The sequence below is a fragment of the Argiope bruennichi genome, chromosome 7 (assembly GCF_947563725.1).
Source record: "Argiope bruennichi chromosome 7, qqArgBrue1.1, whole genome shotgun sequence".
Lineage (NCBI taxonomy): Eukaryota > Metazoa > Arthropoda > Arachnida > Araneae > Araneidae > Argiope > Argiope bruennichi.
This window is the reverse complement of record NC_079157.1, coordinates 49,430,753-49,444,218: the sequence shown is the minus strand read 5'-3', so window position 1 is coordinate 49,444,218 and position 13,466 is coordinate 49,430,753. Positions and strand designations below refer to the sequence as shown.

Below are 13,466 nucleotides of genomic sequence, written 5' to 3'. Positions count from 1 at the left end.
CCCTTGGAATTATAGTTTTATATCATTTAAACACATTTCTGCAATATTTTTTAAAGAGCACATTTTGATGTTTTGCCCTTTATGGGTTAAAATTCATCAAAAAAGAATTTCGAATAATTATTAAGACGCACTATTAAGACTTTTTAACTGAACTTAAAAAATAAAAAATACAAATTTGCTATTCAAAATTCAAATTTAAATTTTACTCCAATATTAAAATTTAATATCTTGTTTGGTCTAGAAAATTATTTTAAGTACTAATTTATCTAAGTATTAATTTAAGTACTAATAAGTATTTGGTAAATAATAAATACTTATTAAAGTACTAATTTATCTTAAAATTTTTATCTTATATAATTAACAATTTAAAAATATTATCTCACTACTGTTCTTTCCCGCTGTCTTATGTGTACCATATCAGCATATAATAAATCATTTGTTCCTTCTTTCTACCATATAACTGGGGCAGCTTGACGGATCTAATTCTTGTGCCATAAAACCGAAACTAACAATAACAACAACAACTCGCCATTTAATATTACTAAAAAATACGAAACGCTCTTCTGTGTTCCTGTTCTAAGAAAAAGTGTAGGAATACAGCTCCAAATTTTCTTTGTTTGTTTATATTCATATTGAATCAAACGCATTTTTATCATTTCATATTGATTTTACTGTTTTCATTCTTATTTTTAAAAAATTATCAAATTAAGTGACGTGTCTGATTCGGGTAACGAACAACTAAGTTTTAGTTTACAAAATGTTTAAAAAAATCTCTAAGTCGCTTAAACATCTCAGGTATCTTTAACATTCTTATTAGGATAAAAATATAAAAAAATATCCCAAATAGGAGTTATTATCTAATTAGGTGATTAAATTAATTTTAGGTAGAAATATATTTGCACATAAATTAGTTGAATAAAACATTTTAAAAGAAATCACAAATTCTATTTTTCAAACCGAAATTCTTTTAGATTCTAAGTGAGTTTTAATTTTCATCTTTCAAATGATTACATATGATTACATTTCTATCTTTTAATCATTAAAGTTTGCAGATATAACTCTAAGCATTTCATTAAGAAAAAATTTCATGTGACTCAAATGAAAAGCAACCCGTTTTCGTGAGGCGTTTTTAATATAATTACCTTCACATGAAACACACCGTCTTCAGAAATTTTACATTTTATTTGCTATTTATTTGTAAATATCTTATTAAATGCGTCACATTACAAGTTAATGTTGAAATAGATATGCCGGATGCTTTTCCTCTTTCATTTCTGAATACTAAGTTGAAAATAGGTGGCAAGAGACTAGCTGTTATTATCAACAACATAATCACTAAATAACTTTTCATTTTATCATCTTCATGAAGCCAAAGGCAATTTAATATATTAAAGCAACAGTAGTAATCATCTACGAGAAAGATTTTGCTGTTAATGTTACGAAAAAAAAATCTGAATTATATACAATGTCAGTGATGGCGTTTCATGATAAGTTGTTCTTTTTTTCCATATCATTTACAAATAAAAATCAAAATAAAAACCCGACGATGGAAATCTACGAGTTATAATTCATCACCAATGCTACGTTATGCAAGCAGTAGTTTTTATACAAATATTCGCGGTAACAAATATAATTGTTATCTTTATACAGATTTTTGTTATGCAGTTATGAAAAGGAGGTCTTTATCTATATCTATAACTTACAGGCGATTTGTGAAACAGAATCTCGTGATTTAGGCAGCCAATCAGATTCCTGCAGAAAAGGAAAAAGTGGAAAATAGTTAAAGTAAATTATGGGAATCCATCCAGTGCTCATTATCGTTTATCTGTCTGCCAGAAATAGCAATGAAGATTCTGTTAGGATTACTATGCGCATAATTTAAAATTTTGTTTGTAGAGTTAATGATGTTAGGAATGAATCTGATTGCATAAGAAATATGTTTTTACTGGAACAGAATTTTTGATGGGGCTGAAAATCTGAAGCATTCTTTTAAAATTAGAAACTATTGATGGTAGATAATGGGGCTGACTTAAACAACTTAATCGGTAATGTGAACCTTTTTTAAGAAAGACCACTTTCTTATTGATTAACTGCAAAATTGGTCGATGAAATAAAACCTTATAAAATGTAAACGTTTACTGAGCGTGTTTGTTTTGTGTGCGTAAAAGTTACAGCTGTTTTGAGAAAGAAAACATACACGCTAAGTAAAACAAACAAAATAAGAAACAACTGACGAGATGTCATTTTTTTACACAAATGAATGCACATCTGAAAAGCAATATCAATGACTGTTTGTATGCTTAATAGCGTTACTTCCGGTAATCGAATATATATTTCAACTCCAGAAACAAAATAGTTAATGGTAAAAAACGAATCAAGAGTTTTAAAACACTGTAGGAAACGAATAGCTTTTGCTTTATTTCTATGCTGGTAATAACTGCAACATGTGCAGACTAAAAGAAAAAATATTTTTTTTTCTTTTAGATCAACTAGGTTTTGTTTATTATTTATTTATCAATGGTTATATCATTACACTTGTTTTTTAGTTTTACATTGCTGCTAAAGATCAATTAACAAAGTATTTTTTTTGTGATAAAAGAAATACATATGCATCTGCTGCATCAATAATGAATTCTTTTTGTAATCTTTGCTTTATTATGTAATGCTCTAACTTATCGGTTCTTATGCTTTTTACGTTTAAAAATAGTTATGGCATGTTGTCTACATACTTTATCCTTTCTTATCGAAAAGCACACCTTATGATTGAAAAACTACTCTAACCAACTTTATAGAAACAGAAACTTATGATAAAACAAGTTCTCACCGAAGCTTTCTCATTTATTCCTTAATAAATGTACCGGGGCAAAGGAAAATTATATTTTGCAGGTATTTATTTTCACTTGCATTGACACGAAAATCTGACAGAGAATTTCAATGTTAATAATAAGATCACATCTAAATTTTATTTATCGAATTTATCGCGTATACATATAAGCATGCGAATGCACAGAACGTTGATAAGAGTGTCTGCTAAATTTTATTTATCTTCCTAAATATGTTTTGTAGTAGTCGTGTTATTGCATTTGGACATAAAGACTAATAAATTTCATTTGAATGAATTTTGTCCAAAATTTTATAGAAATCTTTAATCTGATGCAAGTACCAAATATCATCGTTCTAACTTAAAATCCTTTTGAGTTATTGTGTTCAGAGACTAGCATAATTCTAAAAATGCGTTTTTCGGATAGAGGGAAGATTGAAACGTGGAGATTCATCAAGGATGGAAATTCTCGAGACTGATTTTTATTTTTAACAATTACAATGCTTTATCTTTGTATATTATGTACACGAGCAGTAATAAAATCAATTTGATAATAATCTTCTCAAAATATGAATGCATTCTTTTCTGTTACTTCACTCGATAAGTATTTGTGCACAATTTTTGCTTGACTGTATTTGATCATTATGAGTTTCTATAAAAAGTGAGGGTTAAAATGTATCGACTGACGAAATGTTCAACGATTGATATGGTTTTATCTTGTATTGTGTGTGAAATATTTAGACCTTTGGTAGTTTTAGATTTGTCAAACTCCTATTATCATGTTTATAAACTTATGAATTATATCAAGCCTCAGTGTAATTCTTACGTCAAAAGCGTGCGTGAAAATCAAATATATCCCAAATATTCTGCAGAATTTTAATTGAATGCAAACAAACAAAATAATATTTCATCCTATCTCACCTAAGACAAAACTGATTTAATATAGCAATCTAAATATTTCTAAAAATGGTGTTCAATGTTCGAACGATTGCGATTCTGAAATGTGCTTTTATAATGATTATTTGAAATATGTGCATACACATTTTAAAAAAAATTGAAAATGTCATAATTATTTATCTATTTATTTATATTCTTTTTTCAAAATGTATTTGTAGTCAATATTTGAATTCATCTATTGTATTTGTTGTTTTGAAATACAATAAGCATAGTACTTTTGTATTTCAAAGCAACAAACAAACGCAAGATAGATTATTAAATTTGCAGACTCCTTATGGAATTGAATGAGGTGTCGCTGTACTATGTTTAGAATTCAAGGAATTTTGCCGATTATTTCTCAAACACACAATTATCCGTAAGGAAGTTAGATTTCTTCGCATATAATTATAAGATCTCTATTTAATATATATATATATATATATATATATATATATATATATATATATATATATATATATATATATATATATATGTATATATAATAATGAATGACCGTTTGTTTGTTTATTTAAACCTTATACAATTCTACAGTTATTGACGTAATTGAACAAATTTGACACATGATTTTTAGCACTTACAATTATTAACTTCACTATTAAAAACTTGTTACATTCTCCTAAAACCGGTGAAAAGTTACGAGTAAAATGATTTTACGGTTTTCTTCATAACTTCAGAGCATATGATTGGACAAAAATTATTTACACATCATTCAAAATTTAAAAAATAAATTTTCAGTGACAAATTTCATTCCGAACAGCTATTTTCTAATTTTAAACAATCTTTCATATCTATTTTGAACAAAATTTATAGTAATTTCTTTTCTTTTCTTTCCAGTTGAAAAATTGAACCAATTTTATTTTTTAGTTACACATATCATTTGCACTTTTTTGCCAAAGCTTAAATTAAGTTTTGTTTCTTAAACCAATTTTGCTTTTGCTTTTATTTCGTAAGACTTCTTATATGCGAATGCAGATATATTTTTCTAAATACTGTCTCTTAAAAAGTATCAATTTAGAAATTTTATTTTTTCCCATGGCAAATATATATTGTCAAATCCTCTATGGAGGCATTACATGTAGGTGAAAAATAGTGAGACACGAAATGTTATTTATTCGACATCTTTAATATTAATTAATTATTATTGTAATTATGGTCGAAGACTCTAAAACATCTTAAGAAATTTAATATAAAATTCGAAAAATATACGATGTAATATTAGAGGCTTTTTTTCCTTAGCATGTATTTACAACAGATAAACACTGGCCCAGATTCAATAGTTAATTTTTATCAGACATTAGCAATAATGGTTAATTTTTATTATAGTTGGTTAGTTTTATTATATGTTAGTAAAATTTTAATTATACATTAGTAGCACATTCTCTTGCTTAAGTCAGTTTTATAGTCCAAAAAGTCCTAATATAGCAGAAAATTTGTTATTTTTCTATGCAACAGTTTTATTTTTGTTTAGTAATGTTTCGCTTTGTTTTTATTCTTATTACCATTTGGAAGTTTTTGGGGAAATCATGAAAATACGGCATTTTTTAATTTTTAAAAAATTTTTTTTTTTACTATAGAAGATAATTTATTCATCTGTAGTTTTTGTAATATACTTATTTTTTTTTCCACAGAGATATTTTAGACGATTCATCTATAAAGTATTTTTTCTATTTTAGTAATAAAGACTATCATCGATATTTCTAAGCTTAATCTGCGATATTGTTTCATTTATTTTCTGTATTTACATTGATAATTTGATGACTATTGGGTAGCCAATCTTTTTGTGGATTACTGGAGCTTTTATTATGGAAACTTTGTAGAGAAATTATAAATAATATTCATTATTATTATTCCATGACTAGTCAAAGAAAAGGTAAAATGCAAGGAATAGCAAATGAATGATATCGTAAAAACAAAAACATTCAAAATAAAAACTTTGTGAAATTGAAAGATTTCTTTTTTCTTTTTGAGAGATTGAAAAACACGTTTTTTTCCCTCGAAAATCATATATTTTAAATTTGCAGGTAGAAGTTTAAACATGTCGTGATACATGCAAATTTCAAACTCGGCTGAAAATTGTTTTTGGATTATTTATTTTACACTTTTAATGGAATGTATGAGATCGGAAAAAGATAGCAAAACTATATGTTTGTTACAACCACAATTATTTTTACACCAACCAAATATTTCCCCCTTCCCCTTAAAAAAACTTTACATAGTTTCCCGAATATCTGTCTCTATCCTTTAGCTTTAGATCTTTTTTTTTTTTTTTTTTTTCATTTTATTCGCACATCAGAGGAACAATAGCACTAAAAAGAAACCTAGACGAAATGCATTTTTTTTTTCTCCGTACCTCTCAGCTGTTATCTTTTGTACATGTGCAAATGCAACAAGTCGCAATTACTTTTTTTTTTTTTTTTTTTTTAGCTAAAGATGCTTTTAAATTGTTGCTTAAAGATGAGGAAGAGAGGAGAGGTTAATAAAACAGCAATAAGTATCAGTTATTTTCTCTCCCTTTATCACTGGCATGCTATTGTTATGTCTCTCACAAATGTAAAAATAAGGTTAAAACGTGAAGTATAATTTTTGAAGATATTTCAAAGCACTCGGTAATCTTATCAAAAATATAATTACATATCAAACTTGTTTTAATTAAATTAAAACGTTTTTTTAATTAAAGCAAATTTCCAAAAGTAATTTTGTTAGTAATGTTAATAAAATGCACATTTAAAAAATATATTCGTCTTTAAAATCCATTCACATATAAATAAATTCAGACATTTAGTATTTAATTCAGGTCTTTAAGTGAAGATTCTGTGATATTTGCTTCGCAGCAATAATTTATGTTCAACGAAAATATTTTACAATATATATATATATAGAAATTTTTTATAGAAAAAAATTTTTTTTAATCAATACTTTTAAGTATTTTTTCAAACTTATTCTTCCCTATTTAAGAAAAATTAAGTATTTCTAATCAGAATAGATAGAAAATACTTAAATTCTTTATATGGCATAGAATAATTAAAACCATTTTAATCCAAAAGAAAAAGACGAATGAAACCAAGAAAGGATTTATAGAGAACTGATAAATGAAATGATCCCACCTTACCTTTAATTAGAAGGTAAAATGAAAAAATTGCAGTAATTATAGCCCTAATGAAGTATTTATTGTTGCCTGTAAGTTAATTTATAATAAGCAAATTTTAGTGATAGAAAATTTGAATGTCTGGAAAATTACAGCATTCATTGTTATTGCCACAAGAATGTAATGAAAAGAAATGTGATCAAATAAATTTATATATATAACTTTAATATTTGTATATTAATAAAATATATTACAAAATTTTACTATAAATTTAAACGTTTGTATAGAGAAAAAAAATTGTTATATTCATATTGAATTACGGATGCTTAAAAATAAATTTATATTCTATTTTTTTATAAATCAAATAATGCAGATGAAAAAGCAAAGATGCACAAAATAAATGTATAGATATTATTTTAGAAACGACAAATAATGAAGATACAATATATGCAAAGATAACTTAAGCAAGAAATGAAAATTTTGTTTTTTTTGTATTTTTCAATTTTAAGTGGTATACTGGAAGTTGGTTCTTGAGATTGAATATCAAGTTAACATGCCAATTGCTTTTTCTTTGCCATTTACTTTTTAATCGACTTTTATCTATTTTCTGAAATTTCAAAAGTATTTTGCTTTTTTTATGCTAGTTGTTAAAAGAGCAGAGTATTGGAACTCATTTTGTAATTTCATTCATTAATGCATTCATTAATGCTGTTTCTTTTAAAGATCACAATTCAACATTTCACTTGGGAGAATTTATGATATGGATATTATTTCCTTCGTTATTCCTGATATTGAACACGTCAATTGTTTAAAGTTTAATGATAACTTACCTTAATCTATAAGAAACACAGAGAAATAACTATATTTACACACATGATGAGTTATTAAGATATTTTGCAGGCTGTTAACTACTGCAGAGAGAAGAAGAAAACAGGAGTGCTTTCCCCGAAACTTTCTCGCATACTCTCCAAAAAAGGTTTCTCTGTTTCCCGCACAAAATGTTAGATCTTGATTAAGGTCGAGATTACCTTGAAGACATTGACAAATAATAATTATTTAATAGATCTTCAGTGTAAATCTAGTATTTTTGCGGATTCTATTAGACGAATATGTACTTTGCATAAGATTTTTTCCGACCAACTGAAACAAATTTGACCCGGAACTAAAACTGTAGTCACCGAATTTCAGTGATTTCAGTGATATGACAAATTTGATTCTAAATTTGATAAAAAATCTATATTTAAGATACGGGAAAGGGCACACCAAATTTTAATTAACTAGTTCCTTACATTTTATAGAATTCACTTGTACTCGAATAGCCTGACTGGTAGACTTTTTTTTATATATATTTCGTTCAAAATTTGTCCATATATCAAATTCGATCCGTCTTGCTCAAAGCGTTTTTTGAATTATCGTGCTTGCAGACAGACATATTACGAAAAATGTGTGTTTTTCAGACTCTGAGGGGGTGGGTGGGTGAAATGTGGAGATTCATCTCGAAACCTCAAATTGAAATCTTTTTGCGATTGTTTCATTTTCTTTTTGTATGCTTCATTTATAAGTCAGAAAAAAGAAAAATAATAACTTCCTCTACCCTTTTCAGGTATTTCAAGCAAAAATTTCATATTTTTTCATATTAATATTAAATTGATATTAAATGATGATGATATATTGATATCAATTTAAAATTTCATTCGAATTGTAGACCTGTATGAAAACTTGTAGAAAGGTGCTCAACATTGGGAGGTATTAATTTAAAACGAATTTTCTTCCATATACTATGTAGCTAAACACAAATGCGCCACATTGTTCATGTATACGAAAATGCCAAGGGAAGAGTGTTCCAAATATTTATGCTGTACTTATCTGTTTTCAATACTTATTGGAAGTTTAACATAATATAAATCATTATATGTTGATATGACAGATTTTACAAAATGAAGTTGATCGTAAGCAGCAGTTCAAAAACTTTCATTGCCATCCAGCTATAACGATTTTTTTTATTTTTGCATTTCAGATTTTTATTCTGTCTGATTACATACGATGCTCTAATTTACATAGGTAATATACTAAAAACATAAAATGGAACTTCTTAAGATTTAATTCAATATTTTATTATAAGATTAATTTTATCCTTTCAAGTTTATTAACGTTTGGAAGTACGAGTTTTCAGCTCGATTAATTACAGAATGCAAAATCTTTATTTTGTAACATTTTGCTTTTTGAAGGTTGCTTTCACTAATCATGGTTCTAATTCGATTTACTATAACATATTTTAGTACACTATAAGAACACATTGTAATACAGATCATGAAATAAAAAAAAAATCAACGAGTATCATCGTATAATTTCAGGTTAAATTTTCTAATGGTGCACAAAAGTGATGGAAAAAAAAAAGAGTCTTTGCAAGAATTTTTATATGAACAATAGAAGGATCATTACGCATGTTAAATTTGAAAATGAACTTAAGATTTTCATATGGCCTTTTAATAAATAAAACATGAATAAAATCTGATTTTTTCATTTCTGGTTGATTTATTCTTTTAAGAGAAAGGCAATATTCAATCCATCAAAGAACGAATAATTTTTAATGCATTTTTAATTACTAATTGCCTTTGGTGGCCTAAATTATTGACTTTTTAAACTGTTAAATGATTAATATGGAATGCATCTTTTAAAAAATTCATCTTGTTATGCGACAAGATTAAAAAATATGAATTCAGTTAAATCAGTTTATGCAAATTAAGAAGTGCGTGGATTACGGAATGAAAGTGGAAGTGAAAATCCTACTATTGAGTTTAAAGGATTGTACTGAATGATTAAATGGATGAATTTCAATTCCATAATAGTATTTAAACGCCTTGTTGCCGATTGCATCAAAATTGAATTAAAAATGATATTAAAATTAAAAGAAAAATGTACGGATATGGAATTGATGTCATTAGAAAGATATTTTTTTTAGTTTTAAGATAATACGAAGATCATTTTTGGAACATTTGAACAGCAATTTTTATAGGCAAGTATTATCAATCTGCCGATGGTAAAGTCTATTTTGGCGCTCATTTAAACTATTTGCCTAAAATCCGTTTCTAGAATTCTTTTATAACTTCCATTTAATTGTTTGGATTTGCTGGCGACAAGGTGAATATGATTAAGAACCTTTTTAACAATATTTTGCAGCTCCCTTAATTAGTTAAATGTTGCTTTTAATTCAATGCGATTATAAAAACATTCAATGAACGTAAAGTAGTCTGAAATTTGTATGATGGTGTGTTTAAATCTGACTGTTGCCATTCGTCAATAAGTAATAAGAGATATTTCTATGCTACGTACACAATGCTTTATGTATATATAGAATTTTCCGTAATAATATTTGGATTTTTTAAATTAATTGCAAAATTTTAACGATTGCTTATGGTTGCACAACCCATTTTATAAATGAATCCTTACATTATTTGAATTAAATTCAGAATTAAGTTTATTTTTTTAACCTTTCTGAGGCATTTTGCCTTAGAAAAGCTTTGTTTGCAAATAGAGGCTCAGTATTAAAGGGATAATAACGAATGCAATGAATTCTGAGAATGAACATTCTCAGATGACTTATATCTCTTACACTTTTATTTATTCAATGATTATCTCACCTAATTAGATAATAGCAAAATTTTAGATATTTTATGATTTGCCAGGCTTCTCAATAATATTAAATGTTAGATTTTTCAATTGGTAATTACTTCATTGTTGCAGCGACGATTTGTACTAGTCCAATTTTTCCTTCTGTGAGATTTTCATCATATTTTTATTGAAGACATGTTACTGTTTTTTCTTATTTCTGATATAAGATACGTGTTAAAACAAAGATGAGCAAAAATTGCCCTCTGTAGAAGAAAATGCCCTTTTCACGATTTAAAATTTTGATTAAGATATATGAGATTTATTAGGAAACGGTGATCATTTGTTTAAACCAACAGCTCATTAATTATACCAAATGAAAATAACCATCCATTAATTCATAAAAAAGCGATAGTGATGCGGAAAATTTATCTGCGTAGGCTTTTACAGACAAATTTTTGCTTTCGCTTTAGCACCGCTACAGATGTTCAAATTTTTGGACTTCTGCAGTGGTGCTAAAGCGTAGGTTCCTCCTTTGTTTCCCTCCCTTTCAACTTCATCCTCCAAAATCATTCCTATTTAATAAGTAATGTTTCACAAGTTAATGCAACTTTATTGTATAAATTGTATTCATTAAATTAAAAGTTTTCCAGTACATTTGAGAGTGTTTGGAGCGAGGGAATTTCAAAGAAAACAAGATAGCCATTATTACTGAGGACATTTTTTTTTCTTAATATTTTACAAAATTCCTACCTATACGTAGATGCTTTTCTGCTCTTTAACCAGATTTTCTTCTAATATTAATTTTTAATAAAATGTTATTTAAAATATTTTTAAAAAGCATGTTTTCTTTATCCTTTCTAATCACAGCTTACTGTATCTAATTTGGATTCAATGCAATTTAACTTCTTTTAGTTTTATTGTTATGAATTAAATTAGAAGGTAAAGGTGAGGAAACAACTTTATAAGGAAAGGATTTTTGTGCATATTTTGAAAAGAAATTAAGATCAATACATAGAATGTCGTAAATTTAATATGGTTCTGTATTGATAGATTTTCATAATAATAATATTATAACGTCTTATGAGTTTCCTCTTTCTCTAAATGATTTATTTTGATGTTTAGTTGATCATCTATTAAGGATACTAAATTCTTATTTTCTCATACTGTGGCTTTTCTTTCTGAATCAATGCTTAAAATATTTGCGATGCATTTTCAAACTAAACAGGTTAAAAAAAATCGGCAACTGCTTTTAAAAATTTCAAATGAAAGATGATATAAAAGACGTGCTCTTTTATTTTGTAACTTATCTTATTTAAAAAAAATATCTCCATTTTTTCTGAAACATTTTAACGAGGTAGATGAAACAATAATAATATTAAGAGTTCTTTAAGGCTATTTTTTATGCAACATATACAGAGTTTTTAACTAGTCTACACTGTCAGTTTGCCTTATGATAACGATAAACGTGGTTTAGTTAAATCACAATTAATCTGCCGCGCTATTTAAATTCAAAACATACCCTTAAAAAATGATATTTTATGGATGATCGAAGCACTGACAGAATGGTAAGAAATCCCGTTGAGAAACAATTCATCTACTTATCTCTTTTAAAGTGTGAAAATTTTTGATAGACTTCCTGGAAGATTTTCCATAGTGTTCGAAATTTATGACAGGAGCACATTATATTGAAATTCATATGAAAATGTTATCATAAAGGAATTTTGTGAAAGCTTCTGTATGCATTTTAAGTGAGTTTCATGGACAAAATAATTTTATCTTTTGTTCCTCATAGACCGCGAAAGCCACGAGTGCTGAGATTCTTATTTCAAGTTCTGCATGAGAATTATATTCGTAGTATTATAAAATAATAATAATGATAATAAAAAATTGCGGCGGTGATTTTGAAACTGCTTATATCGAGTCACCGCATGAAATCATTGTAAGAAGGCATAAGATTATCGGAAGTGTGCATTGCTTACGAGCCGGTTGATCACACTTTTTATATCAGCTTAATAATTTTATAAATCTCCCATTCTGCGAAATCCTCTGCGAATCCATTAACACCATTTCATTTAAAGTTCGTTCTTCAAGTTGTGCATCTATCGACTGACATGATAAACATTAGATTTGCTAGACTCAAATGTATTCCTTATTTGATAAACATATCTATTAGCAACTAAACGTAAGAGGAAGAAAATACTTTTGATTTCTTATAAGATATTACTTACTCACAAATTCATATAACCTTTTTTTTTTTTTTTTTTTACAAAATTTAGAAATTTTATTGAATATTTTAATAAAGTTCATTTTTTTATGTACTATAATTGTAATGTTTCTATTATCATGAAAATGATTTACATGGTGAAAATTTTTCATGAAACATATAACACCAAAACACCTAATCGGCGTGATAACGTATAAACAATGAAAATTTCTATCTGTTATTTTTCAAGAAAATATATTAGTGTTTATTTATCTTTAGTTGTAAAGCATTTATTTTTATTCCCTTTTCAGAAGTTTTCTGCATTGAAACCTCAGGTAGAAGGAAGCAGTCCCGCGCCTTCCGCGTCTCCTCCGACTGAGGACAAAGGGGGTGCGGAGAAAGCGGAGGCGCAGTACCTGTCGGCCAACTGCGTCCTCTTCACTTATTACAGCGGCGACATTTCCTCGGTGGTGGACGAGCACTTCGCCCGAGCCCTCAGTCAAGTCGCCCCTTCGTACACCCCACAGCCCTCAGAAGCGAAAGCATCCTCACACTCCTCGAAAGGTGAGTTCTCTGTCTGTCTACTCGGTTTTCTAATTACCGGCATTCAGGAACCGGTTTGGATTGATAGATTGGACAGATAGACATCGCTCGTGTGGTTAGGTAAATAACTGTTGAAACCAGAGCAATTATTTCTTACTATGATTTTTTTTCTCTCTCTTAGTATATTAGAATTTATTTCATTCGGGTTGATGGATGCTACAATCCCAATTCGAGGGGAGAAAAAA

At 27.6% G+C, this 13,466-nt stretch overlaps 1 protein-coding gene across 3 annotated transcripts in view; it reads left to right on the top strand.

Annotated features, from left to right (window-relative positions):
• Positions 1-13,466, top strand: part of LOC129976442 (transcription cofactor vestigial-like protein 2) — a 110,821-nt gene that overhangs the window by 26,960 nt on the left and 70,395 nt on the right. For all 3 annotated transcript variants that reach the window (XM_056090014.1, XM_056090013.1, XM_056090012.1), the window contains exon 2: positions 12,990-13,242. In XM_056090014.1, coding sequence (XP_055945989.1) covers positions 12,990-13,242 — 253 coding nt within the window. The remainder of the gene's footprint in view (positions 1-12,989; positions 13,243-13,466) is intronic.